Source organism: Panthera onca, chromosome A1, assembly GCF_046562875.1.
Source record: "Panthera onca isolate mPanOnc1 chromosome A1, mPanOnc1 haplotype 2, whole genome shotgun sequence".
In the NCBI taxonomy this organism is placed as follows: domain Eukaryota; kingdom Metazoa; phylum Chordata; class Mammalia; order Carnivora; family Felidae; genus Panthera; species Panthera onca.
In genome coordinates this window covers 96,495,269-96,517,423 of record NC_138339.1, presented here as the reverse complement: position 1 = coordinate 96,517,423, position 22,155 = coordinate 96,495,269, and the positions used below count along the sequence as shown (strand labels likewise).

The window sequence follows — 22,155 nt, the reverse complement described above, 5'->3', positions numbered from 1 at the left end:
TGCACTGGCTCCCAATGAGTAAGCATGGCCCCATGGGCATCAACTTCAGACATCTGGGTATGTACACGTAAGCCTCTCAGTGTTGGACAACATGTGGGGTCAGGGCAGGACACAGTGGTAGCCCTGTGAGAAGCTGACCAAAGCCTACCCTGAACTGGTCACCAGAGCAGCTGCCGGAGCAAGACATGGGGCTATGAGGAGCCACCATGATGCATTGAGGTGTGGATGACAGAGACTGTCTGAATAATTGTGGTTTCTAAATAAAAGCCTAGAGCCATAGGATGCAATTGCTTTGCTTTTAACTATGGATCACGGTCCCTTAGACCCATCTCTTCATCTAAAGAGTGGAGAATCACATACCTACCTTGCATTCAGGGAAAGGCTTAAAACCAGAGTACTGCCATTCAGTGGTTTAAGAACTTCAGTGATATTTAGAAATGGACTCTTGGGCCATCAGCTTTTGCCTGCCCTGGTTGTTGAGAGCTTCATATAGGAGTGTATATAGCTCTTCTAACCCTTACATCACCTCCAACTGCAGTGTTATATGTGGGCTTCTGCCTCGTTTCCAAATGTGCATTCCAGTTTCCTGAAAACAAGGTCCCATCCCACAGCCTACCCAGCCCTGGGAACTTCCTCTTTCAGCAGGTACAGGGTTCTGCTCATGCAGCACAGCTTAATGGGGTCCTGCTGCAATCTGGACCTTTGAAACCTGAATACGATATAATATTTAGAGCACAACATATTGTCTGGAGATTACTGCTTTGGTGTCCTCAACGATGCGAAACGGCGAACGTCCAAATAGTGATGGTAGTAATAATAGCTGTAATTATTAAATTCCCACCTACACGAGGCCTGATATCAGATACTTTACATGAATTTTATTTTAATTCTCACAGTAGTCCTGTGAGTAAGCTTTATCCCCATTTGCACATAAGCAAACTGATGCTCAGAAATTTATCTAAAGTCACCCAGTTAGTAAGTGGTAGAATGAGAATCTGAGCTCAGGTTTGTCTGATTACAGAGCCCTGGCTCCGTCTTAACTACTGTCTCTTCAAGATGGGTCTCAAACTTGCTAGGTATTCTGGGCCTTTATAGACCAGCCTTGCCATCAACCTTCTGGAGCAGGTCCTATATCCAGCTCAGCCCTCTATTCCTAGCCTTACCCGGAACTGGTTTTCTATCCTCCCCTTGTCCCCAGCATGTCAAGTAGATTAATTTTCCAGGGAATTCTGCATTGACTGAAGCTGACTCTGTCTGGCATGTGACTTGGGCAGCCTTCGGAAGTTAAAATGTAGTATCAATTTCTAGTGTGTTCTTTGAGTCAGGAGAAAATCAAGAGCCATTACTAACTTCCAATGGTGAGAGATGGACGCCCAATGCCAAGAATGGTAAAAGAGAACAAGGGGGAAGAAGTAGATTGTGCTTCAGAAAACAGACTGAATAGGAGTTGAGATAACAGCATGTAACTTTAAAAGCAAAGCATTGTCTCATTGGGGTGCCTGGGTGGCTCAGTCGGTTAAGCGTCCAACTTTGGCTCAGGTCATGATCTCACGGTTCATGAGTTTGAACCCTGCGTCAGCTCCGTGCTGACAGCTCGGAGTCTGCTTCAGATTCGGTGTCTCCCTCTCCCTGCCCCTCCCTGCTTGCACTCTGTCTCTAGCTCTCTCAAAACCAGATAAATACTTTAAAAAATAAAGTTAAAAAACAAAGCAAAGCATTGTCCCATAATACCAATATTGAAAATGACTCTTCCAAATATGTTTCTTACTTCTTACTCTTCACATATGGTGTACATACATGAGAGGGACAAGGATGCACTGATCATTATTACGGACCTTGCAAACATACTTTCACGGTTCTACGTACACATTAACGTATTCAAGTCCTGACTTACTTAAGAAAGCCAACACTGGCTGCCTGGCTGGGGTCTCCCAGGAAGAGGCCGTTTATGTCTGCTCCTTTCTGAACCCTTAGAGTTGGAGCATTTTTTTAACATAATCCATCATTTCTTTCTCCTTTACAATTCCCAGCAGGATCCCTCGTTGATGGTTATACAGACTGTGCACAAATCCACAGGAAGACGGTGTCTGCATTCAGTGTAACAAGTGATCTTGCTGAAGCTCCAAAACCAATTAGTGCTTCAAGACTTGAGAAAATATTATCAACAAAGGGACAGACACCCAAGGAAAAAAGTAAATAAATTCCTGCAGAGGAAATAAATGCCATTGGTTTTCAGTCATACACTGCAAGAAGTCTGACTGAATTCCTTAAGAATATGAGCTGACAAAGCAGAGAGAATGTGATAATGAAGGTTCCCACCAACTTTGCCTCCAAGAAGCTGGCAAGGATGCCTAAATCCTTTTTATCACTATTGGGAGGAAGGGAATAATACCAAGATCGAGACCTCAATTCTTCCTTACCTCTCTTAGCTCTCTGAACATTTTATAAATAACTGTAATATTAAACAAAGCACAGTATAGAATTCAACAAAAAGGAGTACTCCTAAGAATGAGACACACCTCCAAACTTTTCAGAACAGCATGCTCTACTGTGAACAAAAGACGCTTTTGTACTCACAGAACCATGTGATACAGTGAATACAGTAGCTGTAGTGGAAAGCAAAAGATCTACATTTTCAAACCATTTTCGTTACTCGTCACTTGTGCTTCTCAACAAATGACCTCTCTGTGATTATGTCTCTATTTACAAAAAGGTGACGATTACTTCTAATCTACCTCAGAGAGTTAGAGAAGATAGCACAGCTCTACAACAAAGGACATTTTTAAAGACCTTAGAAACAACAGCACCCTGACGGACGACGTTAGTAATGGGGGAAGCTATGCAGGTACAGGGGTAGGCGGTATACGGGAAATTTCTGTACCTCCCTCTCAATTTTGCTGCCGACCGAAAATGCTCTACAAAAATATGACAAAATCTTTTTTTTTAAAAAGGCTTCTTTTCAGGAAAAGATTATTTCTATTTTATGGAGAAATACTTTACTAATAGGGAACTTGTCCAAAATAAACTTTATAATCTCAAAAAGGAAAAAGATTGCTGGAAATGGATACAGCAGTCTTGAGCATATCTTTGATCTATATAAATACAAATGATGAAAATTGCAGGGAAAATATTTATGCAATATGGACATGTTGATCCAGGATCCCCACAACCCTGTTTGTTGTATGTTGTAACGATACTTCTTCCGACGCTGAGGAGTAAGTGCTATCATATCATAGCAAACAAAGATAGTTTGGGTTTTCCCTATAGTTGGAAAGGCTTTCTTTCCCTCCTACCTCAGTCATGTTGCATTCTGCATTTATGAAATAACAATAGATATGATCAATGTTCTTGCCCCAGTGCCCTTCTGCATGCTGAACTCACTCGAGGTATACACTTCAAGTAATGAAACTACCTTCTTTCTTTTTTTCTTTTTAACATTCCAACCCCAGATAATGCGACCAAGTTATCTCTTTCAGAGGCATCACTGGGAGGCAATACCCTTATTTCAGTGATGCTGTCAATGCTCAAAACTGTTACTGAATTTCCTTCAAAGTCAGTTGATGAGTCTCCTTAGCACAATGACCCCAGCTCCTGCTTTGTAGAACCTGACAGTCTACTCTGTGCTTTCCCATCTTAGCCAGATCATTAAGAGAGAAGACCTTCAATAAACAATCCCTGGGATACTCCCTAGAGGTAGGAGTTGCTATAATTATGAAGCTACTGTCTAGAGCGGCACTGTCCAATGGAAATATAATCTGAGCCACATAGGCAAAGATTTTCTAGTGGCCACATTTTAAAAAGAAACAGTTAAAATTAATTTTAGTAAATATTTTATTCAACTCAATATATCAAAAATATTATCATTTTAACATGTCATCAATATACAAAATACATTATTTTACAACCTTTTCTTACCAAGTCTTTGAAATTTGGTATTTTACACTTAACAGCACATCTCAATTCAAATTAGCCACACTTTACAGGCACAATAGCCACCTGTGGCTAGTGACCACCAGCTGGACAGCACAGATCTAGACTCCCGAATAATGAAAGCCAGTGCACTATTGAGTACTGGATTAACTGAAGGCTTCTTGACTTTTCTTAAACCCTTGAACTTGTGAGTAGATGACCATGATACAAGAAAGATGTTTATAACCCTGGGCAGAGTTTGGTATTAAAGAAAATCTCCTAACAATGGATGCCAGAAAACATGGAAATTAAAAGAGAAATGGTAAACACAGGTCCAGAGGCTCTTTCATCCACCAACAAGTCTGCCTCTGGCTAGCCTCTGACGCTATTCTAGCTTGGACAGGCTACATATGGTCTTTTCTCAAAGCTGGGAAAAGCCAGAGACAGCTTTGCAAGGGAGGGGTGCCCTTTGCCTAGCAAAAGCAGAACTCGTGATCGATCTAAGTTATCTAATGATTCACAACTCAAACATACTGAAAACAAAGGACTAGCATGGGGGCATAGGCCTGGGGAGCAGAGGGAGCCAGAGGGGCTGGAGAAGCAGAGACTGGAATGTGGTAGGGCTTAGGACCAGCAGGTGAGGAAGAAAAGAAAACCAAAGACTCAGGAAGTGCCTCTGAAGACCCTTCATTCCATCTATTATCCTAGGAGACCAAGGCAGCCAGGCCTCCCTGCGTTCTCAGCAAGAGTACAGACTCCACGCCCTGACCTAAGCACAGAGATATTTCATGTCTGTTGTGTGGGACAGAGGCAAATCCTATAGGGTTCCCCTCCCCCTTAGCGCTAACCACCATCAAGAGTTGCCATCACATCGGATATGCAGTATCAGAGAGCCTGGGCCTCCAGCTGGCATTCTCAACAGCTAAACAGAACCCTCAGCTGGGTGGCCCTACCTCCCACATGACTCAAGAGGAACCCCAGCTCCTGCCTCAAGCTCTAAGTAAGGATTACTCGGCAATTTTTTTGGGGGGTGGGGGATGAATGGAGTTGATTCTTTACAGAATTTTTAATTCTTCCATTAAAGGATCAGGAGAAAAGAGTAGAAACCTGAGATTTTGGATTTAAAAGATCTATACATTGTATTCTGTTCCAAAATTTGCCCTTATTTGTTTTAATAAGTGTTCTAAATTATTAACCAATTAAGTTGCTTATTTTTTCTTCCATACATGCAAGCAAAATTAACATTTCAAGAAGATATGTCCTGTTACACTATGGTTTTTATGTATCCCTTTGGACACCAATGGTAAGCCTGGGCTGGCCTAGTCACCGAGCCCACTACACATCTTGGCGCCCCTCTTCCTGCATGTCTGCTCATGCCTCTCCTTGCCCAAAATGTCCTCCCCACTCTTGTCATTCACCTACTGATAACTCCCTGATCATTCAAGCACAGTTTAACTCTTATCCCATTTCTTCTATGAAGCCACTCCTGACACACACACACACACACACACACACACACACACACCGCCATCCAGAGGCTCACTCCTCCAAGCTTCATCTCTCTATCTGTTCTACCCACATGACCTAGAAAGATGGCCTGTGCTGTTACAGAACGCATGCACATGTCTCCACCTGCAAGCATTTCATGAGTTCCACGCTAGATACTGAGCTGGACTAGTGGCTCCACATACTTGTTGTCCTCCTCCTGACCACCCACAGGCTACGTATTTCTTCTACACGAAGTGATTTTCAGCCTGGAGGTCGCAGAATAAACACAAGTCCTTCTAGGAGATGCGTCAGAGCTACGGACGTGTGAAAGGGCTTTTTGAAACCATAAAGGTGCCTGACCCCCTCCCCATTCCCAATCCCTGGGGAATCTGAATTAAAGACCATTCCCATCGCAGTAGGTGTTCTTTAAGAGAGACCCTATCTTGGGGCATCTGGGTGGCTCAGTCAGTTAACCATCCAACTTTGGTTCAGGTCACCATCTCAAGGTTCACAGGTTCGGGCCCCGCGTCAAGCTCTGCTGACGGCTCCGAGCCTGGAGCCTGCTTCAGATTCTACGTCTCCCTCCCTCTCTGCGCCTTCCCTGCTCGTGCTCACATCAAACAAAATAGAGAGAGAGAGACCACACCTTACCTTCAGGTCTCCAGTACATTATCTCCAGGACCAGTACATTGTCTCAAATGAAAAACAGTCATCATGCTTTCTAATTGACTAATTCTTGTAACCAAAAAGCAACCTGCTCTCTCCACCTGGTCGACCTGCTGATGACCACAATCTGCCACAGACACGACTCATACCACTCCTTCAGGGAGTTCACCAATGTGAACTCTGTGTACTGCACATAGGGCACTCCTGGAGATGGGACTGTCAGCACCAACCCCCCGCCCCCCCACCCTCGCCCCACCATGCAGCCTGTTCTATTACCTGCAGATCTGAGAAGCACTTTCTAACATCAAATACGACACCAAAGTGGGATTTTAAAGTGGCTCCACAAAGCTGGTATTCTCAGTCCAAACACAGTACCCCCTTCTCCCCCTCACCCCCATTTCTGTTACACTTTTGACTGATTTGTGTGTCTGTCTGTCAGAATATGTTACCAGATCACAAAATGTTTGAGGACAGAGGTCCAGCTTTTTTTTTTTTTTGGTAGTCTCTATAGGCACGGATGTCATTTTTAAGGCATGTTCAAATTTTTGAGACAATCTTTATTTTTTAAAAAATCCACACAAGTAGGAAAGTGCTCTGGGATGGAAATGATAAAAAAAAAATCACTGTACTTGGAACAGTCATCTTAGAGGAGGTTGATTAGATGTGGCCCATACTGTGAGAGAAAAATAGAGAAGAGATCTCAGATATTACAGTTGGTTAAGAGTGAAAACTGCCAGAAAGAAATAAACCTGTGGTGCCAATAATCTCTGAAATATTTTCTCATTAAGAAAACATGAAAAAAGAGCCCCACAAGGTTAAGGGTCATTCTGTAAGAAGGGAACAAACCTGGAAGGCAGAATTTCTGTATACCACGCTTTGTTGGTGCTTTGTACCTAACTGCCAAAGTCAGCAAGAGAGGCGATTGAGGTTTGTTCGAATATGTTTTTATTATTGTTTTTAGGCCTGGCAGGAGGATCTCATGCTTCTGAAAGCAGAGGCCATGCAGCCTGTCTGAGGCCAAGCACAGCGGGGCCATCTCCCACACAGAGCTTGGGCCCCGGTTCCCAGGCCCTGGCAGACAAGCAAGTCTCCATAACCCCGGGAAGGAAAGACAAGAGACTGTCCTCGGCTAAGAAAGGCCCTCAGACCAAGTTAGAGAAGCACAGCCGTCACTGTATAAAGCCAGAGTGGGGAGGAACTGAGACAGAGCACAGGCAAAAGCCCCGGAGCTCCCCATATTTTGAGTAAATGCCTCTTTTCAAATACAGTCCACATGCACGCATAGCAGTTTCCACCGCCTCCCGGAAGACCCCACGCGTGCAGAATGAAATGGGGAAGAATCAGACTGTTTGCACTCTTACGCAGTGAAAAGTTAGCCACGTTCCTTTTGGTTGTTGTTGTTTTCTTCAACTCCTCCAGAGTAAACCCCCACGTTTACATTCTGGAAGATGTGAAATATAAAACTTACACAGCTTTTGTTTTTCAACTGAAATTATTGGCCCGCCTCTGAAACCTAAATTTGTATCTTCCATCTATTATTACTGACATCAGTTAAAAAAAATTCTAGACCAAAAATATGTGAAATGCAATCTACTTTAGGGGTGCCTGGATGGCTTGGTCAGTTAAGCGTCTGACTTCCACTCAGGTAGTGACCTCATAGTCTGTGGGTTCGAGCCCTGTGTCAGGCTCTGTGCTGGCAGCTCAGATCCTGGAGCCTGCTTCAGATTCTGTGTCTCCCTCTCTCTCTGGCCCTCTCCCGACTTCTGCTCTGTCTCTCTCTCAAAAAATAAACATTAAAAAAAAAAAAAACTTAAAAAAAAAAAGAAATACAATCTACTTTCTGGGGATTCATAAACTAATCATTCCTAAACCATTCTGTCCCCTCTTTCACCCTCCAGCTGCCTGCTGTGTATTTGTCTCCACAGCTTGCAGTGACCTGACTGTATATCAGCCCCTTCCTCCTGCGGATTGTGGTTCCCACATGGCTGTTCCCATACAGAGCCTGCTTTCACCTTGCTTTATCCTCCAGAGCAGCCTGTCCACCTAACACTCCTCTCCGCTTCCCAGGCAGTTTTGCCTCCAACGAGTTTGGGGAGGAGTATAATATAAGAAATGGATCCATCTTAAACGTGGCCTCCAAAAATGGAATGAAAAAAATAAGAAGAAAGTAAATCCAAACCAACTGGAAAGCTTCTTGCAGTTTAGTCAATAAATATGCTCAGTTCACTATGCATCTTCCATTACTCATAAACTCAGGGAAAGAAAGCTTCTCGTAGAAGTATGAAAATAGGGGCACCGGGGTGGTGCAACTGGTTAGCCTTCCAACTCTTAATCGTGGCTCAGATCATGATCTCACGGTTTGTGAGTTTGAGCCCCACATCAGGCTCTGCAGTGATGGTGCGGAGCCTGCTTGGGATTCTGTCTCTCCTTCTCTCTACCCCTCCCCCACTTGTGCACGCTTGCTGGCTCTCTCTCCCTCTCTCAAAATAAATAAATAAACTTAAAAAAAATTTTTTAAGTACAAAAATAAAGATTACTTCATGTTTTTCAAGATAAAAAGCTCAAATGTCAATAATACAGTATTATATTATAGCATATAATAAGCAGTATAATAAAACTTTGAATATCTATCCGATAAACTTAGGGAATAAGAAGCATCTTTGCCTTAGACTCTGAGCTTATGGGTTTAATGGTTTGTCACAGAGAATACAAACACAAGATCGTTCTGGGGAACTTTAAAACGTATTGGTTGGGGCGCCTGGGTGGCTCAGTCGGTTAAGCATCTGACTTCAACTCAGGTCACGATCTCACGGTCCGTGAGTTCAAGCCCCGTGTCGGGCTCTGGGCTGATGGCTCAGAGCCTGGAGCCTGCTTCGGATTCTGTGTCTCCCTCTCTCTCTGCCCCTCCCCCGTTCATGCTCTGTCTCTCTCTGTCCCAAAAATAAATAAACGTTAAAAAAATAAATTTTAAAACGTATTGGTTATCATTTTTCTCTCAATAAAATAATCAACAAATCTATATGATTATTACTATTGCTAATAATACTTTCAGGTGATCCAACACGCTTTGAACATGGCCATTAACATATCAAGTCTAAAGAGGTATAATGGATTAATGACTTCTGGCTGGGGAAAAGATCATGCTAGTCTCATAGTTTTGAACCATGTGTTCTTATTTCCCTCCGTGGTAGATGTGTTCAATAAAGGTATAATTACAAAGAGAAAGGGGCGCCTGGGTGGCTCAGTCAGTTGAGCGACCGATTTCGGCTCAGGTCATGATCTCACGGTTTGTGGGTTCGAGCCCCGTGTCGGGCTCTGTGCTGACAGCTCAGAGCCTGGAGCCTGCTTCGGAGTCTGTGTCTCCCTCTCTCTGCCCCTCCTCACTCATGCTCTGTCTGTGTCTCAGAAATAAATAAACATTAAAAAATTAAAAAAAAAAAAAAGAATTACAAAGAGAAAGACAGAGTGGACACACTGTATGACTTATCCCCTCAGCAGGTTTTCCTTTGCTTTGTCAGCAATGGATTTAAGTGTTCAAAGAACCTAGTGAGATTGGTATGCCAGCAGTCAGATGACTTTATTCCTGGCACAGACTTTCTATAATATTTATAAGTGTGCCAACTGCATAAGCGCGTTTGAACTGTGAAGGAGTCCTCCATTTGCCAGTACCAGTCTCTAAGAATATTCAATATATGAGGATGACATGAAATTTACGGGAATTCGTTAAGATTCTTTACTGCTCTGTTTAAGATACTAAATTCCATAGAATTTTGTGAAAGCTCAGGTAATAAATGTTAAAAGTTGAGGCTCTGTAATACGTTGCGCTGTTCAAGTAGAAACGTTCTGTTGAACGGGCTCCCGGCAGTGTTCCTTGATGGTGGCACTGCTGACGCCCGTGTCAAGACACTTCTCCACCATGCGTGGCTGGCTTCGGCACCGCAGGGGCCTGTCCTTCAGACGACTTCACCTTCAAGTCATGGTGACAACCACAACCGTCTCTGCACATTTGTAAACACTGTTGCAGAGCCCCAGACCAGTCTCAAGTGACCCACAGACCTACTGCTATGGGGACCACGTGGGCACTCTGGCCACTCCCCCAGCTCTCTGCAAATGCATCCCACTGCCAACAGAAGGGATGTCTCCATCCAAGGCTGTTGCCAACGCTGACAAAAGGTCTAAAAACACAGAATGACAGAACGATCAACTCTCCCAGTAACAAGAACTCTTAAGATAACTGGTCTAAGCTCTCCCGCGTATTTCTTCAATCTGCCCTTTCATCACCGTCAATTTCCCCTGCCTTTCTTCAGCGCCTCCTAATCCTCCAACCTCCTTCACTGTCACAGCCTCCTAAAAGGTATGCCTGCCTCCAACTATGCTCCACATCAATCTTAAAATGAAAATCTGATCTTGCCTCAAACCTGTCAATGCCTCCCTACAGCTTTCAACGTACCTTTGAGATTCCTTCCTGCAGATGCACGGACTCTCCTGCCATGTTCTCCAGCCTCACCCCTGGCCGTTCTCCATCCTGCACTCTGGGCTCTAGGCCCACTGAACCTCCTACAGAACTGTTCTCTCCTCTCTGCCCTTCATCATGTTTCTCTTTCAGAGCTGAGTATGCTGTCCAATCCCTTTCCCACCTGCACACTGTTTATCAGGCCAACTCATTCCCAACCTTTAAATCTCAGAAAGCCTTCCCAGATCGCTGGGCTCTGGTCAGCACTCCTACATTGTACACACAATACCGTGGGCTGCATCAAAACACACTTCCGCTGCATCATGATGATACATTTGCTTGTCTGCCTCGCTAGACTGAGCTTCCCAAGGCCTGGCATTACATCCTGTTTATCTTTCTATCTACAATAAGAGGCATAGTGAATAAATGAATGATCAGCCAACCTGCATTCACTAGATAATGCAACTGAGGCTACAGTCTACGTAACTAACTGGCAGGAAAGCTGATCATATCCTATCAGAGAGGGATTCGAAGGGTCATCTTTGTACAAAGATAACAGAGTATTATGTTTGTAATGAGACAAGCAGTTTTGTTAACAGCAAGAATAATCACACATTGTAAAAAGAGTGGCATTAATCTATCAAGGTTGTAATTATATGTAGTAAGGGCACGGGGCCATCGTGCACCTGGGTGGCTCAGTTGGTTGAGTGACCAACTCTTGGTTTCAGCTCAGGTCATAATCTCACATTTCATGAGTTCAAGCAGTGAATCAGGCTCTGCGCTGACAACACAGAGCCTGCTTGGGATTCTGTGTCTCCCTCTCTCTCTGTGCCTCCCTCTCGCTCTGTCTCTCTCTCAAAATAAACTTTGAAAAATTGTTTAAAAATATGTGTAGGTAAGGAAAAAAGATAAAATAAAGTGTCCAGGAGTGCCTGGGTGGCTTAGTCAGTTAAGCGTCCGACTTCAGCACAGGTCATGATCTCCCAGCTCGGGAGTTCGAGTTCCATGTTGAGCTCTGTGCTGACAGCTCGGAGCCTGGAGCCTGCTTTGGATTCTGTGTCTCCCTCTCTCTCTGCCCCTCCCCTGCTCACACTCTACCTCTGTCTCTCTCTCAGTCTCTCAAAAATAAATAAACATTAAAAAAAAATTTTTTAAAGATGTTTTCTTCTTAAAATAAAGTATCCATTTCAGCAACATTTTAGTACAGTCACAATGTCGTGCACCCATGTCCTCAGAGATTGCATTTTTTAACAAACTTCCCACTGCTTCAGGTGGTCCCCAGGTGGCAAACTAAGAACAACCACTTCAAGTGTTCTGATAATGATAATAAAGAATGAGAAGCCTTGTGGATCACCCTCAGATTATAAAAGGAGATTTAAGAAAAAAAAGTTAGCTTTCCCAAACATCTAAACCTAAAAAACAGGGGCGCCTGGGTGGCTCAGTCGGTTAAGCGTCCGACTTCGGCTCAGGTCACGATCTCGCGGTCCGTGAGTTCGAGCCCCGCGTCAGGCTCTGGGCTGATGGCTCAGAGCCTGGAGCCTGCTTCCGGTTCTGTGTCTCCCTCTCTCTCTGCCCCTCCCCCGTTCATGCTCTGTCTCTCTCTGTCTCAAAAATAAATAAACGTTAAAAAAAAAAAAAAAAAATTTTAAACCTAAAAAACATATGCCTTTGCCTCTCTCTTTCACTAAATGAAGCTAGTTTATTTCAGTGTTTTTTTTTTTTTTAAGTTTTTTTCTTTATTTTGAGAGAGAGAGAGAGCAAGAGCACATAAGTAGGGGAGGGGCAGAGAGAAGGAAAGACAGAATCCCAAACAGGCTCTACACCATCAGCACAGAGCCCAATGTGGGGCTTGAACTCACCAACCATGAGATCATGACCTGAGCCAAGATCAAGAGTTGGACGCTTAACCAACTGAGCCACCCAGACACCTCTTCCCTTTTATCAATGCTTTCTCTCTCACTCTCTCTCTGTCTCTGTCTCTCTCTCTCTCTCTCTCTCTTTCTCTCTCTCTGTTTTGGTCTCTCCCTATCTGTCTCCTTCTTGACACCTGCCCTGTACCTAGTCTGCTCTAAGATTTTTCTTTTTTTATTTAAAAAAAATTTTTTTTTACATGTATTTATTTTTGAGAGACAGACAGAGACAGAGCACAAGTGGGGGAGGGAGAGAGATAGAAGGAGACACAGAATCAGAAGCAGGCTCCAGGCTCTGAGCTGTCAGCGCAGAGCCCAATGTGGGGCTTGAACTCACGAACCATGAGATCATGACCTGAGCCAAGATCACGAGTCAGATGCTTAACCAACTGCACCACCCAGGCACCCCTATTTCAGGGTTTCTTATACTAACGGATTCAACATTTATTTGTTTGGACGTACCCAGTATTTTGATGCCTACAAAGTAGGGCAGTGCTAGGCAAAGTCAAGTGGGAAATCTGGAAGAAATGAATCACCACTCTAAAATCAGCCAGACCCAGGCCCTGTTTCCTTGGGTTTTAATCACATTATTATAGCACATTATTAAATTTTACTTCAGGCAATGAAACTGTCAGTGAACACAGAAAAAGTCTCCAGAGGAAGAAGTGCAGTAAGGTTTCTCCTTATAGTCAAACTCTCATCAATATGTAAGTGAAACTGGTTATTCTGTTAAGAGTTAATATAAATATATAATAGTTGCATGAAGATGTTAAGATCCATCACCGCTTTCTCTTCAAGGCTTTAGAATCAGTTTCCCTAGTTTTAACTCATGATCTAGTCCCTCCAGAGTTGACTCTAATTTTAGCTCATTTTACTCCGGGTCAGACTTCGGTGAAGATTCCTGGAGTTTAGCAACTATAAAGATCAGCATGGTGATAGAAGCTCAGGTTAAAATGGTATCTTCTTATCAGCCACTAGCACGGCTTCTCTTAAGTGATATCCTACTGAAATAACAGACACAGAATACGAGGAGTAATAGCATGTTGTGATGAGTTAGAATAAGATGAAAACTTCTCACAATGTGAGAAACCAGGACTGACTGACAACCTGTTATACCCAAGAGAATCTCGGAGACATTTCCACAATCAGTAAGGCCAAAGAAGCTGGGCTGAAGACACGAGGGCTGGCAAACCCTGTTTGCCTCATGACACAGAACCAGTCCACCTACCTGAAAAGAGGCAGGAAGGCAGCCTGGGAGGGGACCGCACTAATTTTTTATGTGATCAGAGAATTATTACTTCCTCCCTTTCTCATATGCAGTTACAGGTCACATGTCCCAGAAAACAATGAGGAGGAGAAGAAAAGCGTCTGACAGTGGGGCACACTGTACCCTGGGAAATGCCCCTGAAGTAAAGTCCTGAAGGTGTGGAGATAGAAAAAGTCTCGTAGCTGTGCAAGCTGGGGTTCTTTTAGCTGTCCAAGAACCAGGTGGCCAAAGAGAGGGAAATGTCAAGTACATCATTCAGGTTTACTCAATGCCTAAAGGCCACTGACCTCAAACTATAGGCTTGAGAAGGAATTAACCAAGAAACAGTGACCCGAGGCCAAGAGATGGCCACGTGCTCTGTGTGGAAAGATTCTTCACTGCTTATACTGAGAGGAAGAATATATAGCTGATAATGATTTACAGTGAAAATGAAGATTTTAGCCAAGGTCTATTCAGGAAGATTCAGGAGAAGCATAGGTTCTATGAACAGAAATGTAGAAAGCCAAAAGTAGAGACAAGGGACAATCGGATGAGCTAAAAGGAAAAGAAGATGTGACGCAAAAGCCTAATCAATTCCGGCCAATAGGTGCTGACGTCAAGTAGATCTGCGCTTAAATTCTGGCTCTTCCATTTGTTAGATGTGTGGTCCTCTGAATCCACTCAGGCTGCTCTAACAAAATACCACAGACCAGGTGGCTTATAAACAACAGAAATATCCTTCTCACAGTTCTGGAGGCTGGAAAGACCAAGATCAAGGCACCAGTATGGTCACCTAGTGAAGGCCCTCTTGCTGGTTCACAGCTGGTTTCCTCTTGCTGTGTTTCCGCATGGAGGAAGAGGCTAGGGACCTCTCTGGGGTGGCTTTTATAAAAGTACAAATCCCATTCATGAGGGCTCTACCCTTCCTTGTAACCCAACCACCTCCTAAAGGCCCACCTTCTAACCATCACATGTGAATTCTGGGTAGACACATTCAGACCATAAGAGTAGCTTTGGACAAGTCACTTACCCACTTTAAATTTTGGTTTCTTCACTTACAAAATGCGGATAAAGAAACCTACTTTGCAAGGTCGCTTTGAGCTTTAACGCTAACAACATGACCAACGGTGAGAAAGTAGAGGGAAGGCTCTAGAACAGGGCCTGAGCATGCAGTAAATATTTAACAAACAGTAGTCATTATTATTACTAATGAGCTTTGAAGAAAAGGGAACTGACTGAGGCAAAGAAAGGACCACAGGAAACTAAAAACACAATCAATAATAATCAACATTGGGGAATCTAAAGAACAGAAGCCGAGATGCAACAATGTCTAACTGGTGTTTGCAGGGGAGATCCAGAAGACTGAGAAAAGGGACAGAAAACTGAAAATAATGACAAAAAAGCTGAATCAGTGATTCAACCTATTAATTGAAGCTATTTTTTGAGAAATAAATCGAGCAGAACAAAAGCAATAAGCTAAAATATGCACAAGGAAAACTTCCAGAGTGAAAAATAATCCCAGCATGCAGATCAAAGGGCTCATATATTTCAAGCAAAATTAATTTTTAAATATTTTAAAGACCTACACCTACATGTAATTCAGCAAAAAATTTAAACTATGGAGAAAATAAAAAAAAAAAAATCCTCCAAAAAAGGTTCCAGGGACCAGCTGAACCAGAGAGATCTTTCAAACAATCTGTAAACTGTTCCAGAGCATTAAAAAAAAAAATAAAGGAAAAACCATCCAAATTATTTTATGAAGTGAGCACAACTGAGACAACAAAACCGACAGGGTAGAGAAGAAGCCACCAACCCCACTTTCACTTCTGAATTGATATAAAAGTCCTAAATAAAACCCTAGCAAACTGAATTCAGCAGTCTAATAAAAATTTATATACACATGATCACATTGGATTTAGCCCCAAAAAGCAAAGACGACCCAAGATCAATTCATCCATTAACATACCATAGTGTTAAAATATAAGGCAGCCTTATTATAAGGTAATCCCCATTATCTCATCGTAAAGCTTCAAAAAAATTTTTTGGCAACTTGAATAAGTAATACGCTGTGGGTGTTTACGAAATGATCAACTATTTAAAATTTAATTATGTAAACACATTTGAAATCATATAATAAAAGATCTTCAAATACTGCTTTTCCGACTGCCACATATCATGAAAAAATATTATTACACCTCTTCCCATGCATAGTTGACAGCAATATCCATTGTCACAGGAGCCACTCTGAGATATTTAAGTTTTCCAGAGGAAAACTTCTGTTTGAGCACTTTTCTCTCTACATATGATAACATTAATCCATATATATTTTCATGTCAAGAAATCATTTATCCTTAAATTGTATAATTAAGATCTCTACAACAAAGGCTTGTTTTATAAACTTATAACTTTCAGTTCTTACAAGTGTGAGGTCATTTCCCGGGAATAATTACTAAATGGTATTAAATGCCTTGGCCTCCTTTTTTTATTGATTCTTTCTAGTGACCTCCATAAGCATTCAATTCCAGAGCTGATTAAAGTGCTTTACCAGGATGTTCAAAATAAAGTAAACTGAGAAGACTCTCAAGTATAAGATGTCTCCCCTTTTTCTGAAAAGGGTAAATGTGGGGGGGTGAGGGGGTGACACATGTTATCCTATGGTCAACCCTTTTCACAGGAGGGCATACTTAGAAAATGAGAGTACTATTTGTATAGCACTAAAGCAACTGAACGACACTACTCCTGGCCATGCCCAGCTTCCTCAAAGGATCAATACTGCAACAAACCATGGGGAAAGGTCTGCTATATCATGAGGTCCAATAAGAACATCCAGGTCATCATCTGCATCATCTCAGAGGCAGGAGCCTGCAGTGGAGCCAAAAAGGTTGCTGCCTGGCTCTGCCTGGCCATGTGGCCTTGGGGAGGTTACTTGGCCTCTCTGTGCTTCAGTTCTCACATCTGCATGATGGAATAATAACAGTCCCCAGAGAATTACTGTAAGGATTAACTGAGCTAACTCATATAAAGCACTTTGAACTCTGTCCTACACATAGTAAGCCCTCAATAAATGCCAGATTCAATACCAATGCCTAGTTAAAAGCAATACAAAACTTGGGCACCTGGGTGGCTCAGTCGGTTGGGCGTCCGACTTCAGCTCAGGTCATGATCTTGTGGTCTGTGAGTTCAAGCCCCGCATCGGGCTCTGTGCTGACAGCTCAGAGCCTTGAGCCTGTTTCAGATTCTATGTCTCCCTCTCTCTCTGACCCTCCCCCATTCATGCTCTGTCTGTCTCAAAAATAAATAAAAACGTTAAAAAAAAGGTGGAATCTCTGATTTAAAAAAAAAAAAAGGCAATACAAAACTGCTCTTTAAAAAAACTGTAAAAAAAAAAAAACTGCGAACAGAATACCCAGATTAATTCCTCAACATGTCACTTTGCACACCTCACATAGTCACTGTACAGTAAAAAATCACCAGAATACAAGTCCTGTCCTCACCCTTGGGAGTTTCCAATCAAATTTTTAGGTTTCAGCCAAGGATCACCGGGGATTCGAGAAAGCCTCTTTCATGAAAGACAGCCCAAAAAATATACAAATGACCTTAGAAGGAAGAGAGGTAATGGTGGGAGTACAAGCAAACTTAAAAATATATGTACAGGTTCACATATATACGCATATACAAGTATACGTAGGTTTATACACATATCTACATACACACTCACACCTACATAAAATGAATGGTTAAAAGCATAGGCTTTGGTGAAGGAAATTATTACATATAAAGTAAAAAGAGAACTTTATAAAACAGGAATTATCAGAAAATAAGAAAGAGTTCTTAATAATTAAAAAAATGTGGTGGTTGCAACGCATTTAATAGAAAAGGTTACAAAATAATGATAAGGAAATTTCCCAAATAGTAGAAGAAAAATAAAGAAAATAGCAGAGAAAAAAAAAACTAAGAAAATTAGAGTATTGATCCAATATCGAAATAACAGGAGTTTTATAAAGAAAGAATAGGAGAAAGGTAGGCTGAAGGGCCAAAAAATTCTGAAATAAATAATACAAGAAAACTTCCCATAAAAAAAGCATCTTCACTTTCAGATACAAAGTGCTCTCTGAGTACTCAGCATGATGGACAAACCAAGATCTATTACTATAGCACATTGTAGGGAAATTTTAGAAAACCATGTCTAACGAGAGGGAGGAAAAATCACATATATAACAGACGAGGAATCAGAAAGGCATTGCCATAATGAAAACTATTTTCAAAAACCTTCTTTTTTTTCTGTAATCAACATGTATGAATTTTATTGTCAGAAAACAATCTTAATACCAAAAAAAAAAAATCCATACTTGGAGACTCTAGCCTAGTTTTAAATGGCTCCATTTCTAATCTGTCTTCTTAATGTCACAATCTGTCTCTACACTGATACAGAACTGCTCTTGTCAGAAGTTCTATTCACAGAGGATGCCCAGGCTGGAGAGACCGCCTGAGAACAAGGCACTCCAGGAATCCAGTACCCAGCTGCCCTGCATATGAGTGATGTCCGCTCATACTTACTCAGGTGGTGAGAGCTTGTTTTCAAGCATTCTCCCAGAATATTTTTGACATCTGAAGGAAGAGGGGGAAGGCCCATAATTCTTTCCTTAGACCCATTTTTCTATCCATTATTATCACGTCTCCGTTCTTGCAGTTAACATTTATTTTAATAAGGTACTGCTAAATGCTCCAATTTGTCTTCATTCCATTTATCGAATACCATGTCCTCGGCTTTGCCAAGAGATGATTTTCCTATTGACAGACTTACCTGTGGAGAAGATGAACACCGTGTTGTTCCAGAGCCCGTGGCTTTTTAAGGCTGCCGTGACATTTCCCACTGCTTCATCCATAAGAGACACCATTCCTGCATAGTAATGCCTATTCTTATCTTGGATAAAGTCGTAGGGTTTCAGGTACTCCTCAGGGACCTGAAGGGGTTCGTGGACAGACTGAAGAGCAAGGTAGAGAAACAGAGGCTGGAAAGAAAGTTTGTGCAAATCAGTTGAGAGGGCATGGAAACATTAAATACAGAGACAGAAGTCCAGATTTATCAGTCAATAAAAGTAATATTAAGACAACCCACAGAATGGCTTGAAAATATTTGTAAATCATACATCTGATAAAGGACTTGTGCCCCGAATATACAGAAAACTCTTACAACTCGATAATAAAAGGCAATTAACCTAATTAGAAGATGGGCAAAAAATTGGAATGGACATTTCTTCAAAGAAGACATGCAAATGGCCAATAAGCACCTGAAAAGATACTCAAAAGATGCCAGGAGCTATAGGGAGTGGGGTTGGGGGGGAGAAGCATGGGGAGTGATTGCTAATAGGTATGAGGTTTCTTTCTGGAATGATGAAAATGTTTTAACTTTAGATTGTCATGATGTTTGCACATCTCTGTGAATTTACTATTGAAATGTATACTTTAATTGGGTGAATTTTATGGTATGTGAAATATTAGCATCAATAAAGATGTTAAAAATGCAACAAAAGACACAAGACAAAAAATTCAAAACAAAAGCTTGAGTTCTAAAATGACCTAGAAGACTCTGATCTAAACAAATAATAATACCAATAATAACAACTATATATGAAATGTTGTCTATGTGCTAGACATTATGCTACTGATTTACATATTCTGTCTCATGTAATACTCAAATCCAGCCTATGTTACACCCATTTCACAGATACGTTAACTGAGGCTCAGAAAGGTTATATGATTTGTCCACGTTCATATTAATTGCAGAGCAATTTCCTATTGGAATCTCCACTATTATGGTGCAGAGATGTATCAATAGATGTGTTAGCTTTTTGCTTTAGCCAGTAAACAACTTCCCACCTTTTAAGAGAGAGTTCAGGATTTTTCATAGGAGAAAACAAGTGAACACCATTCCTGGCTAGTCTTTGATCTAAGACCAAACATACGGCCAATTTAATTCCTGGAAACTAAGGAGTGTGTTACACTCATTCTAGTTTACCTTTTACACCAATTTATAGCATTTGACATTAGCGGTATTCTAGGTCAGCCTCTCCTTTTTTAATAAACCTTTCTGAAAGCACTCTCTTCTTTGTGCTCCTACAGAATTCCTTGATGAGTTGAAAACACTCAAAGAGACAACAACTGTTCAACCCAAGAATAATAATACAATTCTGTTAAAGTATTTGAGGCATTTCAATCTCATAAATGAATGGGGAAAAGTTACAAAGCAGACTGGGAGGGGGGCTCATATTTCATTCTTCATTACTGTTGATAAATTTTTAAAAATTCTATATTATACAACTTACTGGATAGCCTAAGAAATATACACATATGGAACTCAAAAAGACACCCAAAAGTTTTTAGTTCAGATCCTTGGAACTTAGAAACACCTTTTCCCCGAAGTCAAAATGTTAAAAACAGCTGTTAAATACTGAAATCATCACATTAAGACCTATTTAACGCAGGAAGAGAGGTAGTGAAAGGATGCCTATGATAATGTACAACCTATGCTTCATTTGTACATTACTTCTATGGAAAAACATTCCAAATTGCAACTCCAAAGGCCAACGCTCAAATCTTTGACACTGCTTGAGCTCTGCCTCCACTCCGCCTCAATACGCACACTTTCTACTCCAGCCACACATACACCGAAACTTCTGAGTTCTCCCAGACCACAGTGAAGGGAACCCCGGGACATGTCCTGCCCAGGTGGTGAGGAAGGAGCCTGGGCTGAGACGTCTGGAGGGGAACAGATGTGCAGGGACATCGATGACCTCACAGTGTGGTATGAGGGTCTGCTGTTGGAAAAGCTGTCTGGGTCTTTAGCACTAGATCAGACCAACCCCAGCCATCAGCCATGGTCTGGATGAGAACAGGATTAAAATTGGAAGACTACAACAATTTGCAGCCCACATAAAGTTTTTAAAATCAGGAAATATCACATAAAACTCTGTGGTTTTTAAAAAATTTTCCTTGAAAAATCAGAACTCCAACAACTCCATGCCCACGCTCCATCTGGTAACAAATGGCTGGAGCGTGAAATAGAGGCCCTACTCCCAAGTGCGCTCCAATTTCTACAGCCTCCCCACTGTTCTGAGTGGCTTCACTTATTCAGGTTAGCAGCCTGGCCCCTGTAAACACCAGAGTTTGTGACCCCGGTCTAGATTCTCTGGGCAGGGCTGGAGAAATGAGAGAAGGGGCTCACTGCTCAAGGAGACCATGCTCTCAATCAGGTCGTTACCAGCAACATGGCAACCCATCCACATTGGGAAGGAAAAAGGACAGGGGGCAGGTTATCCCCAGCCAGCAAGTGACCTCTAGAAGTGACAGCCAGGGAGGGTGGTAGGGAAGAGTTCTTAAGAACACATCAGGGGGCGGAAGTAATGATTCTTGGACCATCATTAGTCTTATAAATATTCAGTATGGAAATCATTCTACTCACATTCTACTCACAGCAAAACATTACCTGAAAATCTTTCCCACAATTATTCCTTAGGGGGCTAAAGATATGACCATCACCGTTGAGGGCTCAAAGTCATAAAACGGCAGCAATTCCCCCATTTTTCCAGTGGTCAGGCTTCTGTTAGTTCAAACAGAAGGAGCATAAGCTAAGAAGAGGGAGTAAAAAACCTCCTCTGAGGATGAGGCCTGTGACTGTCACAGGCCAGGCAAAGACCTCGCACTACCTGCCAACCACATCCTAATCACTTACAAGTATAGATGAAAGTGTTCCTCGAACAAAGTAAGTTCTCTTTTTTTTTTTCCCATTTCACCAGCAGTAATCTAGGGCCATACAGTGTATGGGCAGACATACACACGCATCAACATGTCTCTGGTTCACCAGGAGGAGGCAAAATGGTGTAGAGGGCCACTCCTTTATTAAGGTGAGGCCAGATGCAACACAATTGAGAGTAGTTCCAGCCAATGTTGCAAACATTCAAAAAAAAAAAAAGTTTCAGTGCTCACAAGGTGAACTTTATCCATGAAACAACTCATTCCCGCAAAAGGCTAGGTGCGTAACATTTCAATACTATTTTTAAATGAAAAAAAAAAAAATTCATAGAGTACTCTTCTTTGTACTACACAATAGCCTAGTGGAAAAGATAATTAACTAGGGCTCTAGGGTTGTCAAATCACAATCAGGACCCTGCCTACAGCTGCTTGTTTGAAAACCCCCGGCAGTGAAAAGACATAGTCAATTTCCCCACACCTGCCTATGTGGGCTGAGCTCACTGATAGCCTAAAGCAAACAGTCGCCATCCTGGGGATGGCCTGTTTTACTGTGCCATCGACTGACTTGAGTTCTCATCATGCCTGGGCCTTTGGAGACCCATGGGCCCATTCTGACCTTAAAGACATGACTCAAAGCACTGTAGTCCTGGAGCTGAGTTTTGATCTCTCCCTTGCTCTTTCTTGGGTCCTGATCTCTGCTCCGACCAAGTCAGTTATAGCTGTCACCTTTA

The 22,155-nt window shown here is 42.1% G+C and overlaps 1 protein-coding gene across 1 annotated transcript in view; it reads right to left on the bottom strand.

Annotated features, from left to right (window-relative positions):
* ARSB (arylsulfatase B) overlaps positions 1-22,155 on the bottom strand; it is a 168,967-nt gene that overhangs the window by 122,260 nt on the left and 24,552 nt on the right. Inside the window, exon 4 of the mRNA XM_060635482.3 lies at positions 18,477-18,684. Within this exon, the coding sequence (XP_060491465.2) occupies positions 18,477-18,684 (208 nt within the window). The remainder of the gene's footprint in view (positions 1-18,476; positions 18,685-22,155) is intronic.